A 19,378-nucleotide genomic window follows, 5' to 3' on the forward strand; every position below is an offset into this window, starting at 1 on the left:
TCCCCTCCTAAACTCCTCCCCCCCTGTCTCTGCACCTGCTTAAAATCTGTTACATTTCCAGCTTTTTCCAGTTCTGATGAAGGGTCCCAGACCTGAAACGTTAACCCTGTTTCTCTCTCCACGGATGCTGCCTGGCCTGCTGAGTATTTCCAGCATTTTCTGTTGTTAAACAGATTTGAAGTTGTATTCGCATTGCTTTCGATTAGATAGCTGAATCAGTTGGCTCTGAAAAGACTAGAGAAGCTGAGTTTGTTCTACTTAGAGCAAAGAAGGTTAAAGGGAGATTTAATAGAGGTGTTCAAAATCATGGGGCGTTTTCATCGAGTAAATAAGGAGAAACTGTTCCACTTGCGGGAGGGTCGGTAACCAGAAAACACAGATTTAAGATCATTGACAAAAGAACCGGGGCGAGGGGGGGGGAGACGAGAAGACTTTATTCTACACAGCAAGTTGTTCTAATCTGGAATTCACTGCCTGAAAGAGTGGTGGAAACAGATTCAATATTAACTTTCAAAACGGAATTAGATAAATACTTGAAAAGGCAAAAATTGCGAGGATACAGAGAAAGAGCGGGGGAGTGGGACTAATTGGACAGCTCTTTCAAAGAGCCGGCACAGGCATGATGGGCCAAATGGCCTCCTTCTGTGCTGTATCATTCTATGAAAAGTACAGCTGGACTGCAAGCAGATTGTTAATATTGAAAACAGTGAGTCCTGGCAGGCTCCCTGACTACTGGCGGGCTCCCTGAGCCCCGGCGGTCACCGTGAGTACCGGCGGGCACCCTGACTACCGGCGGTTACCCTAAGTACCGGCAGACGTTCTGCTTTATTTGCTTTGTGTTTGAGCTGGCACAATTGTGGGTTGTGAATTAGAGCTGGTGCGCACACTAGACCAAAGATCTACAGATATTTACAATACAGAAGGAGGCCATTCAGACAATCTTGTCTGTGCCAGCTCTTTTTTGGACAAGCTATTCCAGTGGGAGTAGTCCCAGCATCTCAATTTTCTCCTCATAAAGATAGTTTAATATCTCTGACATTATCCTGGTGAATCTATGGCGTACAGTCTCCAGGGCTTGAAGTCCTTTCTAGAAGGGGGCGCTCAAAACTATACACAGTACTTTAACCGTGGCCTAACCATTTATCATTATCTTTTCACTCTGTGCACCCATTTATAAAGCCCAAAGTGCTATTGACCTTTTATGGCTCCATCTACCGGCACTCACACTTTCAGGAAACTATATATTTCAACCCTTGGATTTCTCTGTCAGATGGCTGTCCAGGCGACGAAGTTGATATTCCCCAGGCACTCTCACCAGCCAGATGGGCTGCAGTGGTCTTTTTCCAGGGCACGCCTACATTTCTTTGTAAATTAGAGGGGGCAGACACACACTAATTGTAAACTAGAGCTGCCACTCATAGTAATTGTGTATGAGAGCTGGCACACATTGTGGTGTATGTAACCGTTCCACCTTTAAGAGAACTATTTTAAGAGATGCACTACTTTATCTTGTCTGCTGTATACTGTAATACCGGTGGTGACCACACCGGTATATAAGTGCTGTGTAATGATTTATTGGGCAGTTCAGCCTGACCTCCGACTAGTAAAGACCTGTTGAATTTACTCTTGTGGTCTGTGTGCAGTGATTCTTATTAACAATAACTAGAACACACAGACGTAACAGTGGTGACGATGACGATCTTACCCTGCAGCAGAGATATATCCAAGGCAGTTTAACGGGCGTCGAGAAGAGGCATCCGCCCTCATCATCCTGCTGAGAAAAGACTCGGGTCTGAAGAGCAAGGAAGAATCCTGACACGAAGCCTTCCATCAGCAACAGGCAGTGATCATCCCTTCTATCACGGTGGTGGGTAAGCCGATCAGCGACGAGCAGCAAGTCGGCCACGTTGGCTGTGAAGTAGGGGAGGGAAAAACGGAGGATATAAGGGCGGAGAACTCGACCACGGCCGGGGAAAAGAGCCGGACAGAAGTCGGGGCCAGAGGCGCTGAGACTGGGGCAGCGTAAGGCACGGGAACCGCGGTGAATGCAAACGCAGCCGGTGTAAAAGACCGGGCTGCAAGCGGGCTGGGAGACGCAACAGCGTCGAGAGAGAGCTCGACCGCGACCGGGGAAAAAGGCCGGGCAGCTACCGAGGCCGCGAGGCGCGAAATAAAATAAAAAATAAAAAAAAACGCGGAGAACTCAGCCGCAGCCGGGGGAAAGGACCGGACTGCAAGAGGGGCTGGGAGGCACGATTTGAGAACCGCTGGGGAGGGCGAACGCAGCAATATGGCAATCGCCATTACAGCCAGCGGGGGAGAAAGGCAAACGCGGGAAGCCGCCATTTTCGTAGGCGGGGGAAGAAGACAAGCGCGGGAAACCGCCATTTTGAAAAAAAAAAAAAAAAAATTCTTTTTGTCTCTCAAGAAGATTGCGAGGATGCCTAAGCGTGGTAACATCAACGATTTCGATCCCGATGTTGAAGATTGGGCCACGTATGTAGAACACATAGAGATTTATTGTAAGGCAAATAAAATATCAGATGAAGATAAAGTACTAACCTTACTAAACTCAATGGGTGCGAAGACATACGGGCTATTGAAGCATCTTCTATCACCAGCTAAACTGGCGGATCAGGCTTTTGCTAATATTGTTGCTGTCCTGAGAAATCATTTGAACCCCACACCGCTGATGTTAGCGGAATGATTTAAATTTTATGCGAGAACGCAACTGAAAGAGGAAAGCAACGCGGAGTATTTAATTGAACGGCGTAAGCTAGCGAAATACTGTCAGTTTGGGGAAAGACTGACAGAGGCACTGAGAGACAAATTCGTGTGTGGATTGTCGAAAGAAGGAACACAAAAGCGGCTGCTTGAAGAGAATGATCTTACACTTGATAAGGCTGTCACTATTGCAGCATCGCACGAAGCCGCAGCGAGAGGCACTGCGGAAATGCAGCTAAAGGCAGCGGTACTCAGCGTAGATCAAATGGCTTTGGGTACAGCGAAATGTTATCGTTGTGGAAAGACAACACACGATCAGAACCAATGCTGGTTTAAAAATCAGGAATGTAGAAAATGTGGCAAGCTTGGTCACATAGCTAAAGTATGCCGGTCAGGAAAGAAGACCAGCAACAAAAAGTCACCGCAGGAAAAGTGCAGAAAGGTACATAAGGTGGCTGAGAAGAGTTCGGATGAACAGAATTCGGATTCAGACTCCAACAGCAAGGAACTGGGTAGTCTGAGAATTCACAATGTGAGTAAGGAAGCTGACCTACAAACTATCTGGGTCACACTTCAGATAGCAGGAGTCCAAGTGAAGATGGAATTGGACACCGGATCGGCGTTGACGGTCATGAATAAGCAAGATTACAAAAGGTTATTCACACATATTCCCCTACGGGATACGGAGATAGTATTGCAGACATACACGGGGCAAAGAGTATACCCCATCGGAAAGATAAAAGTCAAGGTGGTACACAAGGGCAAAGAACACCAAGGAATGGACTTATATGTACTACCTGAGGGAGGTCCACCACTTCTGGGACGGGAGTGGATCAGGAAAATAAATATGGACTGGCACTCCCTAAAAGCAATAACGGTAGATTCCGGAAAAAAAGATGTCAAACCTGAACGATTGTCCAAAATATTGGATGAGGTTAAAGAGGTGTTCCAACAGGGACTGGGAACACTGAGAGGAATTACGGCAAAAATCAAGATTGCAGAACATGCAAACCCAAAATTTTTCAAAGCCAGACCGGTACCTTATGCGATACGACCTGCTGTGGAAGCTGAGCTGGAAGGGCTAGAACGTTCAGGAGTACTGTCTAAGGTGGACTGGAGTGAGTGGGCCACGCCCATTGTTCCCGTCATGAAGCGTTCATCGAGTAACAAGCCAGGGGAACCGGGGAAGGTCCGCATCTGTGGAGACTTCAAGATCACGGTTAATCCGGTGCTTCACACGGTGCAATATCCGCTTCCGCGGATTGAGGATATCTTTGCTTCATTGTCTGGCGGGAAACACTTCACCAAGATAGACCTGGCGCAAGCGTACTTACAGATGGAAGTTGAGGAAGGGTCGCGCCAGTATCTCACAATCGACACGCACAGAGGCTTGTATCGATATAATAGACTGGTTTTTGGAGTGGCTTCGGCTCCAGCAATTTGGCAGAGGGCCATGGAGCAGGTATTACAGGGAATTCCAAGCACTCAATGTTACTTGGACGATATCCTGATTACAGGAGATGACGATGAGGAACACCTTGCAAATTTGAAACTGGTGCTCACCAGATTGAAGGAATATGGACTTCGAGTTAATCGCCAGAAATGTGAGTTCTTTCAGAAACGGATCTCGTACTGTGGTCATGTCATTGACCAGGAGTGGCTGCACAAGTCACCTGACAAGATCGAAGCTGTTGTGAAGGCTCCCGCTCCGGAAAATGTATCCCAGTTGAGGTCGTTCCGAGGGTTGATTAACTATTACCATAAGTTTCTGCCAAATCTATCCACGGTGCTGCACCCGCTGAACGCTCTTTTGCAGAAAGAAGTACCATGGAAGTGGAGCGAGGACTGTAAGAAGGCCTTTCGCAAAAGCAAGGCATTGATCACCTCAGAGGAAGCGTTGGCTCACTTCAACCCAACGCTACCTATTCGTTTAGCTTGTGATGCTTCTCCTTATGGTATTGGAGCAGTACTCTCACACAAGTTGCCAAATGGCTTGGAAAGGCCAGTCGCATTTGCATCCAGATCATTGACCTCCGCTGAGCGCAACTATGCTCAGATAGATAGGGAGGCTCTCAGCCTTGTGTGGGGAGTAAAGAAGTTTAATCATTACCTGCAGGGCCAGAAGTTTACACTGCTGACAGACCACCAGCCGTTGGTATCCATTTTTAACCCTAAGAAGGGTGTTTCGGTGATGACAGCACAGAGGCTCCAGAGATGGTCCCTTTTCCTAGGGGCACATCAATATCAGATAGAATTCAAAGGTACAAAGCAGCATGGTAATGCTGATGGGCTGTCGCGCCTGCCACTACCTACTGAGGAGGAGGCACCGACGGTTGACCCGGTGGAGTTATTTCACTCGACCATCATCGAATGTTTACCTGTCACCAATGCAAATATTGAAAGGGAGACTAGGAATGACCCGACACTGTCCCGGGTCTACGAATTGACAGTAAAGGGATGGCCAGCCCATGGTGATCCACTGTTACCGGCATTCTCAGCAAGACGAGAACAGCTGTCCATCTGTCAGGGAACATTGATGTATGGGACAAGGGTGATTATCCCTCCTAAGTTAAGAGAGAGAGTTCTAAAAGAACTACATGAAGGTCATCTGGGGGGAGTCAAGATGAAAAGCCTTGCTAGGGCTTATGTGTGGTGGCCGGGTATCGACCAACAGATAGAGGATCTGACGAAAAGCTGCTCAGGGTGCCAAAAAGTCCAAAATGCACCTCCAATTGCACCGCTGCATCCATGGGAATGGCCTTCAACCCCATGGCAACGTGTACATATTGACTTTGCTGGTCCATTCATGGATTCCATGTTTTTAATTGCGGTGGACGCACATTCTAAATGGCCAGAAGTGATTAAAATGACTACCACTACCTCGGAGAAGACGATCGCGGTGCTAAGAACGATATTTGCAAGAAATGGATTGCCAGAGCAAATATGTTCAGACAACGGACCACAGTTCGTGTCAGAGGAATTCCAGAAATTCCTGAAGAAGAATGGGGTGAAACATTATACCTCTGCCCCATATCATCCAGCTACGAATGGGCTGGCCGAGACGTTTGTACAGACGTTCAAAAAGGCAATAAAGGCCATGAGCGAAGATCAGATTCCACTGCAACACAAGGTGGACAATTTCCTACTGGCATATCGAAACGCCACCCATGCAACAACAAACCAAAGTCCTGCCATGATGTTCTATAACAGGAGGTTGCGGTCGAGGTTGGACTTGTTAAAACCAAATGTGCGGAGGGAAGTCGAAAACAAACAGTTCCAGCATATCAATAACAAGCCCACTCGGAGTTTTGAAATAGGACAACCGGTGTTAGCCAGGGACTATAAAAACGAGAAATGGCAATCTGGAACAATTCGGGCCAGACAAGGACCCCTGATGTACACGGTAGATGTTGGTGAAAATGTAATGCAACGTCATGCTGACCAACTGGTGGGATCAAGAACAAGGGTCGAGCCCATGGTTACGACAGAGACAACCGTGGAGGAAGTTAGTGAACCTGAAGCATCTACCTCAGAAGTGAATATACCTGATGATGATGTCCTATCCATAGGGAATCAACTAGATGAGTCACCCCAGCAACGAGAACCAGAGACCCCTGAAAGGCGTTATCCGTCTCGGATCAGGAGGCCTCCTCAGAGACTGAATCTGTGAACTGTTTTTACATGAAGTTGTGTATATATGTTATTATGTTATGTCTAATGGGGAATATATACTGTTAAGCTAAAAAGGGAGGATTGTGGTGTATGTAACCGTTCCACCTTTAAGAGAACTATTTTAAGAGATGCACTACTTTATCTTGGCTGCTGTATACTGTAATACCGGTGGTGACCACACCGGTATATAAGTGCTGTGTAATGATTTATTGGGCAGTTCAGCCTGACCTCCGACTAGTAAAGACCTGTTGAATTTACTCTTGTGGTCTGTGTGCAGTGATTCTTATTAACAATAACTAGAACACACAGACGTAACACACATAGTAACTGGAAACTAAAACTGGCACACACACGGTGTATTGGAGCGGAAACATAAGTATTTGTGTATTAGAACTGATGCCGCTAATTGTGCATTGGAGCTGGCACACACACCAACTGCAAATGACAGCCAGCACACACACTAATTGTGTGTTCAGGGAGAGGAATGTTGTGTGTTGCATTAATGAATCATTTGTGCACTTTACCCACACTTCCAAACACACTCCATGGAGTAAACACACAGACCTGCCATTAAAGCTTCTGTTGCTTGTTAGGCAGTAATTAATATTGTTGAGTCTGTATGTCCCAGTTAGGTTTAGGATCAATCACTGGACACAGACAACAAGAATAACTTTTAACAGGTCTTTACTATTCGAAGGTCAGGGCTGAACTGCCCAGCAAATCCTTGCACAACACTTATATACCGGTGTGGTCACCACCGGTATTACAGTATTACAGTATACAGCAGCCAAGAGAAAGTAGTACATCTCTTAAGGTAGTTCTCTTAAGGTGGAACAGGTTACATACGCCACAATCCTCCCTTTTTAGCTTAACAGTTATATCCCCATTTAACATAACATAATAACATATATATATATACAACTTCATGCAAAACAGTTCAAAGATTCAGTCTCTGAGGAGGCCTCCTGATTCGAGTTGGATAACGCCTTTCAGGGGTCTCTGATTCTCGTTGCTGGGGTGACTCATCTAGTTGGTCTCTTATGGATTGGACATCATCATCAGGTACATTCACTTCTGAGGTAGATGCTTCAGGTTCACTAACTTCTTTCACGGTTGTCTCTGCCATAACCATGGGTTCGACCCTTGTTCTCGATTCTACCAGTTGGTCAGCATGACGCCGTATTACATTTTCACCAATATCTACTGTGTACATCAGGGGTCCTTGTCTGGCCCGAATTGTTCCAGATTGCCATTTCTCGTTTTTATAGTCCCGGGCTAACACTGGTTGTCCTATTTCGAAACTCCGAGTGGTCTTGTTATTTATATGCTGGAACTGTTTGTTTTCAACTTCCCTCCGCACATTTGGTTTTAACAAGTCCAACCTGGACCACAACCTCCTGTTGTAGAACATCATGGCAGGACTTTGGTTTGTCACTGCATGAGTGGCGTTTCGATATGCCAGTAGGAATTTGTCCACCTTGTGTTGTAGTGGAATCTGATCTTCGCTCATGGCCTTTATTGCTTTTTTAAAAGTTTGTACAAATCTCTCGGCCAACCCGTTTGTAGCCGGATGATATGGGGCAGAGGTATAATGTTTCACCCCATTCTTCTTCATGAATCCCTGGAATTCTTCTGACACGAACTGCGGTCCGTTGTCTGAACATATTTGTTCTGGCAATCCATTTCTCGCAAATATCGTTCTTAACACCGCGATCGTCTTTTCCGAGGTAGTGGTAGTCATCTTAATCACTTCTGGCCATTTAGAATGTGCGTCCACCGCAATTAAAAACATGGAGTCCATGAAAGGACCAGCAAAGTCAATATGTACACGTTGCCATGGGGTTGAAGGCCATTCCCATGGATGCAGCGGTGCAATCGGAGGTGCATTTTGCACTTTTTGGCACCCTGAGCAGCTTTTCGTCAGCTCCTCTATCTGTTGGTCGATACCCGGCCACCACACAAGCTCTAGCAAGGCTTTTCATCTTGACTCCCCCCAGATGACCTTCATGCAGTTCCTTTAGAACTCTCTCTCTTAACTTAGAAGGAATAATCACCCTTGTTCCATACATCAATGTTCCTTGACAGACGGACAGCTGTTCTCGTCTTGCTGAGAATGCCGGTAACAGTGGATCACCATGTGCTGGCCATCCCTTCACTGTCACTTCGTAGACCCTGGACAGTGTCGGGTCGTTCCTGGTTTCTCTTTCAATACATGCATTGGTGACAGGTAAACATTCGATGATGGTCGAGTGAAATAACTCAACAGGGTCAACCGTCGGTGCTTCCTCCTCTGTAGGTAGTGGCAGGCGCGACAGCCCATCAGCATTACCATGCTGCTTTGTACCTTTGAATTCTATCTGATATTGATGTGCCCCTAGGAAAACGGACCATCTCTGGAGTCTCTGTGCTGTCATCACCGAAACACCCTTCTTAGGGTTAAAAATGGATACCAACGGCTGGTGGTCTGTCAGAAGCGTAAACTTTTGGCCCTGCAGGTAATGATTAAACTTCTTTACTCCCCACACAAGGCTGAGAGCCTCCCTATCTATCTGAGCATAATTGCGCTCAGCGGAGGTCAATGATCTGGATGCGAACGCAACTGGCCTCTCCTGGCCATTTGGCAACTTGTGTGAGAGTACTGCCCCAATACCATATGGAGAAGCATCACAAGCCAAACGAATAGGCAGCGTTGGGTTGAAGTGAGCCAACACTTCCTCTGAGGTGATCAATGCCTTGCTTTCACGAAAGGCCCTCTTACAGTCTTCGCTCCACCTCCATGGTACTCCCTTCTGCAAAAGAGCGTTCAGCGGGTGCAGCACCGTGGATAAATTTGGCAGAAACTTATGGTAATAGTTAATCAACCCTAGAAACGACCTCAATTGGGATACATTATCCGGAGCGGGAGCCTTCACAACAGCTTCAATCTTGTCAGGAGACTTATGAAGCCCCTCCTGGTCAATGACATGACCACAGTACGAGATCCGCTTCTGAAAGAATTCACATTTCTGGCGATTAACTCGAGACCATATTCTTTCAATCTGGTGAGCACCAGTTCCAAGTTTGCAAGGTGTTCCTCGTCATCATCTCCTGTAATCAGAATATCGTCCAGGTAACATTGTGTACCTGGAATTCCCTGTAATACCTGCTCCATGGCCCTCTGCCAAATTGCTGGAGCCGATGCCACTCCAAAAACCAGTCTATTATACCGGTACAAGCCTCTATGCGTGTTGATCGTGAGATACTGGCGTGACTCTTCCTCAACTTCCATCTGTAAGTACGCCTGCGCCAGGTCTATCTTGGTGAAATGTTTCCCACCAGACAATGAAGCGAAGATATCCTCAATCCGTGGAAGCGGATACTGCACCGTGTGAAGCACCAGATTAACAGTGATCTTGAAATCACCACAGATGCGAACCTTCCCCGGTTCCCCCGGCTTGTTGCTCGATGAACGCTTCATGACTGGGACAATGGACGTGGCCCACTCACTCCAGTCTATCTTAGACAGTACTCCTGAACGTTCTAGCCCTTCCAGCTCAGCTTCCACAGCAGGTCGTATTGCATAAGGTACCGGTCTGGCTTTGAAAAATTTCGGGTTTGCATGTTCTTCAATCTTGATGTTTGCCGTAATTCCTCTGTGTTCCCAGTCCCTGTTGAAACACCTCTTTAGCATCGTCCAATATTCTGGACAATCGTTTAGGTTTGACATCTTTTTTACCGGAATCTACCGTTAGTGCTTTTAAGGAATGCCAGTCCATATTTATTTTCCTAATCCACTCCCGTCCCAGTAGTGGTGGACCTCCCTCAGGTAGCACATATAAGTCCATTCCTCGGCTTTCTTTGCCCTTGTGGATCACCTTTACCTCTGTCTTCCCGATGGGGTATACTCTTTGCCCCGTGTATGTTTTCAATACAATCTCCATATCCCGTAGGGGAATATGTGGGAATAACCTTTTGTAATCTTTCTTATTCATGACCGTCAATGCCGATCCAGTGTCCAATTCCATCTTCACTTGGACTCCTGCTATCTGAAGTGTGACCTAAATTGTTTGGAGGTCTGCTTCCTTACCAACATTGTGTACTCTTAGACTACCCAGTTCATTACTGCTGGCGTCTGAATCTGATTTCTGTTCGTTCGAACTGTTCTCTGTCACCTTGTGTACCTTTTTGTACTTTTCCTGCGGTGACTTTTTGTTGCTGGTCTTCTTTCCTGACCAGCATACTTTAGCTATGTGACCAAGCCTGCCACATTTTCTGCATTCCTGATTTTTGAACCAGCACTGGTTCTGATCGTGTGTTGTCTTTCCACAACGATAACATTTTACTGTACTCAAGACCATTTGATTAGTACAGAGTTCCGGTGACCGTAGCTGCATTTCCGCAGTGCCTCTTGCTGCGGCTTCTTGCGATGCTGCAATAGTGACAGCTTTATCAAGCGTAAGATCATTCTCTTCAAGCAGTCGCTTTTGTGTCTCTTCTTTTAACAATCCACACACAAATTTATCTCTCAGCGCATCTGCTAGCCCTGTCCCAAACTGACAGTACTTCGATAGCTTACGTAGTTCAATTAAAAATTCAGCGTTGCTTTCGTCTTTCAACTGCGTTCTTCTGTAAAATTTAAACCGTTCCGCTATCATCAGCGGCGTGGGGTTTAAATGATTTTTCAGGACAGTAACAATATTCGCGAAGGTCTGATCCGCCGGTTTAATTGGTGATAGAAGGTGCTTCAATAGCCCGTATGTCTTTGCCCCCATTGAGCTTAATAAGGTTAATGCTTTCTCATCATCTGGTACCTTATTTGCTTTACAATAAACTTCCATGCGTTCTACATACGTGGTCCAATCTTCGACATCACTATCAAAGGTATTAATGCTCCCATGTTTAGGCATCCTTGCAAGTTTAAAATGGCGGCTTCCCGCGCTTGTCTTCTTCCACCGCCTACTAAAATGGCGGCTTCCCGCGCTTGGCGGTCTTTCCCACGCTCGTCTTCTTCCCCCGCCGACTACAATGACGGATTCCCGCGTTTGCCTTCTTCCCCCGCTGGCTGCAATGGCGATTGCCTTGCTGCTGCCGTTCTCGCCTCCCCAGTGGTTCTCACTCCCCGACGCTGCTTTGCCTTGCAGCCCCGCTTGCAGCCCGGTCCTTTACACCGGCTGCGTTTGAATTCTCGGCGGCTCTCGTGCCTTAAGCTTCTCAACTCCCCGACGCTGTTTTGCCTCGCAGCCCGGCCCTGTACACCGGCTGCGTTTGAGTTCTCCGCGGCTCTCGAGCCTTAAGCTGCCCCAGTCACTGCGCCGCTCGGCCTCGATTGCAGCCCGGCCCTTTCTACCGGCCGTGGTCGAGCTCTCCGCCCTTATTCCTCCGTTTTCCCTCCCCTACTCCACAGTCAACGCGGCCGACTTTCTGCTCGTGTCGCTGATCGGCTTACCCACCACCGTGGTAGAAGGGATGAACACTGCCTGTCGCTGATGGAGGGCTTCGTGGTCAGAATTCTTTTTCTTTTTAACCCGGGTTCTCGATGCCTCCCGTGCGATGGTGCTCAGCAGGATGATGAGGGCGGATGCCTCTTCTCGACGCCCGTTTTGAGGACGAAGCTGCCTTGGATGTAAATTTGCCGCAGGGTAAGATCGGACTCATCGCCACTGTTGAGTCTGTATGTCCCAGTTAGGTTTAGGATCAATCACTGGACACAGACAACAAGAATAACTTTTAACAGGTCTTTACTATTCGAAGGTCAGGGCTGAACTGCCCAGCAAATCCTTGCACAACACTTATATACTGGTGTGGTCACCACCGGTATTACAGTATACAGCAGCCAAGAGAAAGTAGTACATCTCTTAAGGTAGTTCTCTTAAGGTGGAACAGGTTACATACACCACAAATATGGAGTAAGTGCACAAATTTCTTCAGCACAAACATTCTGAATTCCAGGAGTCATTTATGGATTTACTGATTTTTTTTCCCCACTGTTTGTTAAAGTACTCTCAGCCTTTTGTTCCCAAATCACCCTCCAGTGAGCTTTATGATCTGAAGGGGCAGAAAGTAGTTCTGCTCTGAACTCTAATTGGATGAAGGAGCTGACGGCTATGCTCTATAACCATGCCGAGCGTGCAGGTTATGGTAGCACCTGCAGTGATGCCAGAGATCTGGGTGTCCTCATGCAAGAAACACAGGAAGCTAGCATGCAGGTACAGCAAGCAATAAGGAAGGCAAATGGCATGTTGGCCTTTATTGCAAGGGGGTTGGAGTATAAGAGTAAAGAAGTCTTGCTACAACTTTACAGGGCCTTGGTGAGACCACACCCGGAGTACTGTGCAGTTTTGGTCTCCTTATCTAAGGAAGGATATACTTGCCTTAGAGGTGGTGCAACAAAGGTTCACTAGATTGATTCCTGGGATAAGACTGCAGTCCTATGATGCGAGATTGTGTAGAATGGGCCTATACCCTCTGGAGTTTAGAAGAATGAGAGGTGATCTCATTGAAACATACAAGATTCTGAGGGGGGTTGACAGGGTAGATGCTGAGAGGTTGTTTCCCCTGGCTGGAGTGTCTAGAACTAGGGGGGCATAGTCTCAGGATAAGGGGTCGGCCATTTAAGACTGAGATGAGGAGGAATTTCTTCACTCAGATGGTTGTGAATCTTTGGAATTCTCTGCCCCAGAGGGCTGTGAATGCTGAGTCTTTGAGTATATTCAAGGCTGAGATAAATAGATTTTTGGACTCTAGGGGAATCAAGGGATATGGAGATCGGGCGGGAAAGTGGAGTTGAGGTCAATGCTCAGCCATGATCTTATTGAATGGTGGAGCAGGCTCGAGGGGCTGTGTGGCCTACTCCTCTTATTTCTTATGTACCGGTTATGGCAGAACCTGTAGTGATGCCAGCGTACAGGTTATAGCTAAAGCCAGTTGTATAGGTTATAGCGAGGGTGGACTGATGCCAGTGTACAGGTTATGGTTGAAGCTAGTGATGCAGATTTACAGGTTATGCCAGAGTCTGCAGTGATGCCAGTGTTGTAACAGTTTTCCATATTTCCAGCTATGGAAACGCAAAGCTGTAACCCAGTCCAACACCAGCAACAAAACCACATCCTCCCAAAGCGGATCTGAATCAGAATTGGAGGTAAGGAAATCTTTGAAAAATATTACATTTCTTTGAGATCACTTTCCTTCCCATTATTTACTCAACATAAAAGGTTTCTCTCCTCAGGTTCTCTTTCTCCTCCTTTTCAAAACATCTGTCATCACTCCCCTTCCTCAAAAAGTCCATCCTTAACCACTCTGTCCTTGCAAACTACCACCCCATCTCCAATCTCTCTTTCCTCTCCAAAGTCCTTGAACGTGTTGTCGCCTCCCAAATCAGTGCCCATCTTTTCTGCAAATCCATGTCTGAATCTCTCCAGTCAGGATTCCGCCCCTGCAACAGCACTGAAATGGTCCAAATCAAAGTCACGAATGACATCCTGTGTAACTGCGACCGCAGTGCATTTTCCATCCTCAAACCCTCTGCATTTTGCTGTTGGTAGGATATCGGCAGCAGAGTTTTCAATGAGCTGAAGTTTGAGAGTGGGGAATGGGAGTGGGAAGCCGGCCCCCAGAGCTTGGCAACAGTTGAGTCTGGAGGTGACATTAGTATTGCTGAGTGGTAGAGGAACTGAGGTAAGTGTGAGGCAGGCGATGTTAGAGGTAGAAGTAGACAGTCTTTACAATGTTAAGGATACGGGGTCAGAGCCTCAGCTTGGAATTGAACAGGATGCCAAGGACGCTAACAGTCCGAGAGGGGCTAAGGACGAGGGTGGAGTTAGTGGCAAGGAAACAGAGTTTGTGCTGGGGGCGATTTTTCCAAGGTATCGTGGCGGAAGTGTAACTCATCCAAGACTGGATGTCGGACAGCAGTTGGACAGCACAGAGAGGTAGTGCAGGGTCGACAGACAAAAGACCACAAACACCCACCAGGCAGCCAGATAGCTACTTCCCCCACCCGCTTCCCTCCTTCCTTTCCAGGTAGCCAATGCCCCTCCTTTCTTCTCTGACTGTTCTCCCTCCACTGCGATAACCGCTCCACTGCCAACAACCTCCCCTCAGCTACCTCAACCAAATGATCATTTGGTTTCATCTCATTGAAACTTATAAAATTCTAACAGGACTAGACAGACCAGATGCAGGAAGGATGTTCCCGATGGCGGGGGGAGTCCAGAACCAGGGGTCACAGTCTAAGGATAAGGGGTAAGCCATTTAGGACTGAGTTGAAGAGGAATTTCTTCACCCAGAGAGTGGTGAACCTGTGGAATTCTCTACCACAGAAGGCAGTTGAGGCCAATTCATTAAATATATTCAAGAAGGAGTTCGATATATTTCTTAAGGCTAACGGGATCAAGGGATATGGGGAGAAAGCAGGGACAGGGTACTGAATTTGGATGATCAGCCATGATCTCATTGAATGACGGAACAGGCTCGAGGGGCCGAATGGCCTACTCCTGCTCCTATCTTCTATGTTTCTATGAGTACCCAGTGAATGTTGACCGTGGAGGGGCAGCACAAGCTGAGCTGCGATCCTGTCCTCACCTGATGTCCACAGGCATACACTGTCCAGCAGGAGTCAGTGCATCCTGATGCGAATCCACTGAGACTAAAGGTAGTGCCCTAGTTGCCATGTCGGGTGATGTCAACCAGCTAGCAAGATTCTAGGTCACAAAGCCAGCTTATCTGGTGTTATGTTCATAAATAAATAGACGTTTTATTATGAACAGCTAGCTTGTGCTAGTCATTTATTCAGCCATGTTGACTTGTATACAGTAGCCATGTTGACTCTCTCGACCAGTGCCTCGTGTTAAACAAGACAACCCATATAGATGTAGCCCACTACTAAAACATACAGCTACACCTAGTGTACCATTCTAGAATGACATGTTACTGCATATCATTACATCCCCCTTCCTTTGAGGTTAAACAAAATCAATATCAATCAACTTTCAAGAAAAACGATAAAGATGATATCAGCAACACTTTTGTTAGTGCTCTATAAACCTTCGAATGAACTTGTTTTTTTTTACATAACGACACAAACATTTTTTTTTAACATCTTCACAACAGTCAACACATCTTCAAAGCTTTACTTTATGAACTCTAAGCTTTTCATTCTTTTATTATAGTTTTCTTTGTACTCAAAGATTAAGTCTATCAGGCTTTTTTACTTCACGTGTGGATCTTCTCAGCACAGGTAAGTCTGATGTGTTTGCATGAGAGTCTGTATGTGTGTTTGTGTTAGATTGTTCTGGTGGTGAGTGACAAGATTCAGTTGCGGCATTGTCATCGATTTGCTCTTGGATAGTTTCTTGTGTTTTCAGGAGGGAACGGCGGTTCCTCCTGAGAATCTGTCCTTCCTCAGTTCTAACAGTGTATGACCTTGGTCCTACTTCCTCAAGAACTGTAGCTTTCCTGTTCCATGCATTTGGATCCTCAATCCTGACAACATCATCCCTTGTCAATGGTTTCATAGTTTTGGATGACTTGTCATAGTGTGATTTCTGTTTCAGCTTTAACAGTTGAAGTCTCTGTCTCAGTTCCTTACTCTGCTTTTCTTTTGCACAGCAGGGTAGCGTGGTGCGCAACTTGCGACCCATTAGGAGTTCAGCAGGTGAAGAACCACAGTCTGAAGGGGAGGCTCGGTAGCTCAGCAGGGCGAGATAAGGATCAGACTTGCTTTCTGTTGCTTTCTTCAGTAGCTGTTTGAGAACTTGAACACCTTTCTCTGCCTTACCATTCAACTGAGCATACAGAGGACTGGATGTGATGTGCTGAAAGTCATAATGTGCTGCAAACTGTTGCCACTCCTTACAGTTGAAGCACGGACCATTGTCGCTACGGCAATCCTGGGAATCCCATGTCTGGCAAAAATGGATTTAACATGCATTATGACACTGCTTGCTGATGTGCTTGAGAGCAGCGCCATCTCAGGATAGTTAGAATAGTAGTCAATCACTAATAGATAGTCTTTACCATTCAAATGAAAAAGGTCCATACCAACCTTTTGCCATGGTGCTGTTGGTAAGTCAGCTACTATCATTGGTTCCTTTGCTTGTTTGTTTTGGTGTTTCTGACATGTCTCACATTTGCCTATCATGTTCTCAATGTCCTTATTTATGCCAGGCCAATAAACAGTGTCTCTTGCTCTCCTTTTGCATTTTTCAATTCCGAGGTGTCCCTCATGAATCCTTTTGAGCATGTCTCGACGTAGAGCCTGTGGAATGACTATTCTGTTCTGTCTTAGTAATAGTCCACTTGCGACACTCAACTCTGACCTGATGTGATAGTACTTTGGACAGGAACCTTTTGGCCAACCATGATGAATGTTCTCTATTACTGTTTGTAACACTGTATCTTTTACTGTTTCTTCTGCTATTTGCTTTGATTTTGTGTCTGACACGGGCAGCGCAGCAGTGACCATACTCACATGAACATCCATGTCTTCCTCAGTAGAGCTCACATGACTCATTGTGGGTGCTCGGGATAGTGCATCTGCTAACACTATGTGTTTGCCTGGTGTGTAGATCAGTTCAAAGTCATATCTTTGCAGCTTCATCATGAGTCGTTGAATCCTTGGAGACATCTCATTCAGGTTTTTTTTTACGATGGCAACCAGTGGGCAGTGGTCTGTCTCAACTGTGAAGGTGGGAAGTCCATATATGTAGCCATGGAACTTTTCTAGTCCAACTACCAAGCCTAGACATTCCTTTTCAATCTGGGCGTATCGACACTCAGAATCAGTCATCGACCTGGAGGTATAAGCAACAGGCTTCCAATCTTCACCCTCTGCTTGTAGCAAGACCGCGCCTAGGCCATCTTTTGATGCATCCGTTGACACTTTGATTCTCTTTGTTGGGTCAAAGAAGGTGAGTACAGGTGTAGTTGTCAGCACTGTTTTGAGGTTCATCCACTCTTGTTCATGTCTTTCTGTCCATGCGAACTCATTTGTTTTATGTAACAGGTCTCGCAGACAGGCTGTCTTGGCTGACAAGTTAGGAATGAACTTTCCAATGAAGTTTATCATCCCCATGATGCGTAGCACTCCTTTTTTGTCAGTGGGTCGGGGCATGTTGAGTATGGCGTTTACTTTTTCCATATCTGGCTCTATTCCTTTACCAGATAGATTATCTCCTAGGAAAGTGACTTCCTGGACGCCAAACTGACACTTGGCTTTGTTGAGCTTCAGTCCATTCCGGCGTATGCTCTGTAGCACTTTAGTCAGTCTCTCATTGTGTTCTTTCAGTGTGGAGCCCCAGATGATGATGTCATCAACATAAACCCGAACTCCTTCCAGACCTTCAATTCTCCATCACTCTATGAAAGATTTCAGATGCAGATATTATCCCGAAAGGCATTCTGAGGAAACAATACCTGCCAAATGGTGTGTTGAAGGTACAGTATTTGGTGCTCTCTTCATCCAGTTTTAGTTGCCAAAATCCTTGTGAGGCATCGAGCTTTGTGAAGTATCTGGCACCTGACACTTCACTGGTGATTTCTTCTCGCTTAGGAATCTGGTAGTGTTCACATTTTATGTTTGCATTTAAGTCCTTTGGATCCATGCATACTCTTAGATCATTGTTCTTTTTCTTTACACATACCATGGAGTTAACCCAGTCTGTTGGCTCTTCGACTTTCCTGATGACTCCTAGTGTGGTCATTCTGTCCAGTTCTTTCTTGAGCCGGTCACGCAGGGGTGCTGGAACTCTCCGTGGAGCATGTACCACTGGCTGAGCATCCTCCTTTAGCTGGATCTTGTAAGTGAATGGTAGAACTCCAAATCCTTTGAACACATCCTGGAAATTACTCACTACAGAATCCACTGAGTCATCTGGTCTGCTTATGGCACCGTTTATACGGTAGACTCTCTTGACCAGTTCTAAGTCCTCTCAAGCTTTGTCACCTAGTAGTGAATCAAGTCCTTCAGCCACAACAGAAAACATGAGATGACGCACTTTGTCTTTGACTGTTACTTTAAGTCTGCATACACCTAAGCTATCTATTTTCTGTCCATTATAGTTCTTCAGTAGTACTGACTTTTTCTGTATTTTGGGCTTTTCTTTCATTTTTAATGTCACTTATACTGATTAAGTTTGCTTTTGCCCCAGTGTCTAGTTTTAATGTAACTAATGCTCCATTTATCTGCAGTGGCATCATCCATTTGTCCTCTTTTATTGCATTAACTTTATGTTCAGCATTGTCCATTCCTGAGGGCTGCACATTTTCTGTATCCTTTTCTATATTGTCACATGACACCATTCCTACAAAAAATGTCTCACTTAAATCAGTGTCCTCTTTTACTGCATTAACTTTATGTTCTTTCTTTGTTTTTACTTTTGAAAAGCATTGTTTGGCAAAGTGATTCTTTCTATTACATTTTGTGCACATTTTCCCAAACGCTGGACATTGTCTTGACTGGTGCTGGTAACCACAGCGTTTACAATTGAAAGTTCCATCCTCCGATTGCTTTGCATTCCTGTTCTGCCCACGTTTCTTCCCCTTGCAGGACACAGCACCGACAGCTGCACTGTCACTCACTACAGTCGCACCATTATTAATTTCACTGAAAGTCTTTGCGTGCTGCTGAGCTAGCACACTGGCATGGCATATTTTCACAGCATCCTCCAATGTTAGTTCGGTTTCTCTCAACTGATGTTCCCTGACCTTTTTATCATGAATACCAAACACAATCTGGTCACGAATCATGGATGATTTCAGTTCAGAGAAATTACATGTCTGTGCTTTCAGTTTCAGATCGGTCACAAAGCTATCTAAAGTCTCATTTTGCTGCTGTGTCCGTGAACGGAATAAGTACCTCTCATAGGTCTCGTTCTTTTTGGGAGAACAATGTGTATCAAACTTCTTTAGCACGTCGTCCATTTTTTCTCTGTCCTCCTCTTGATCAAATACAAACGTATTAAATACCTCTATCGCCTGTGGGCCTGCAACCATGAGCAGCAACGCT

General features: G+C 46.0%; 1 protein-coding gene across 5 annotated transcripts in view; it reads left to right on the plus strand.

Moving 5' to 3' along the window:
- Positions 1–19,378, plus strand: part of LOC147115991 (uncharacterized) — an 82,421-nt gene that overhangs the window by 35,746 nt on the left and 27,297 nt on the right. For all 5 annotated transcript variants that reach the window (XM_085990684.1, XM_085990686.1, XM_085990683.1 and 2 more), the window contains one exon: positions 13,430–13,513. In XM_085990684.1, coding sequence (XP_085846810.1) covers positions 13,430–13,513 — 84 coding nt within the window. The remainder of the gene's footprint in view (positions 1–13,429; positions 13,514–19,378) is intronic.

The sequence above is a fragment of the Somniosus microcephalus genome, chromosome 6, assembly GCF_052327205.1.
Source record: "Somniosus microcephalus isolate GS21.2 chromosome 6, FLI_Smic_1.0, whole genome shotgun sequence".
Lineage (NCBI taxonomy): Eukaryota > Metazoa > Chordata > Chondrichthyes > Squaliformes > Somniosidae > Somniosus > Somniosus microcephalus.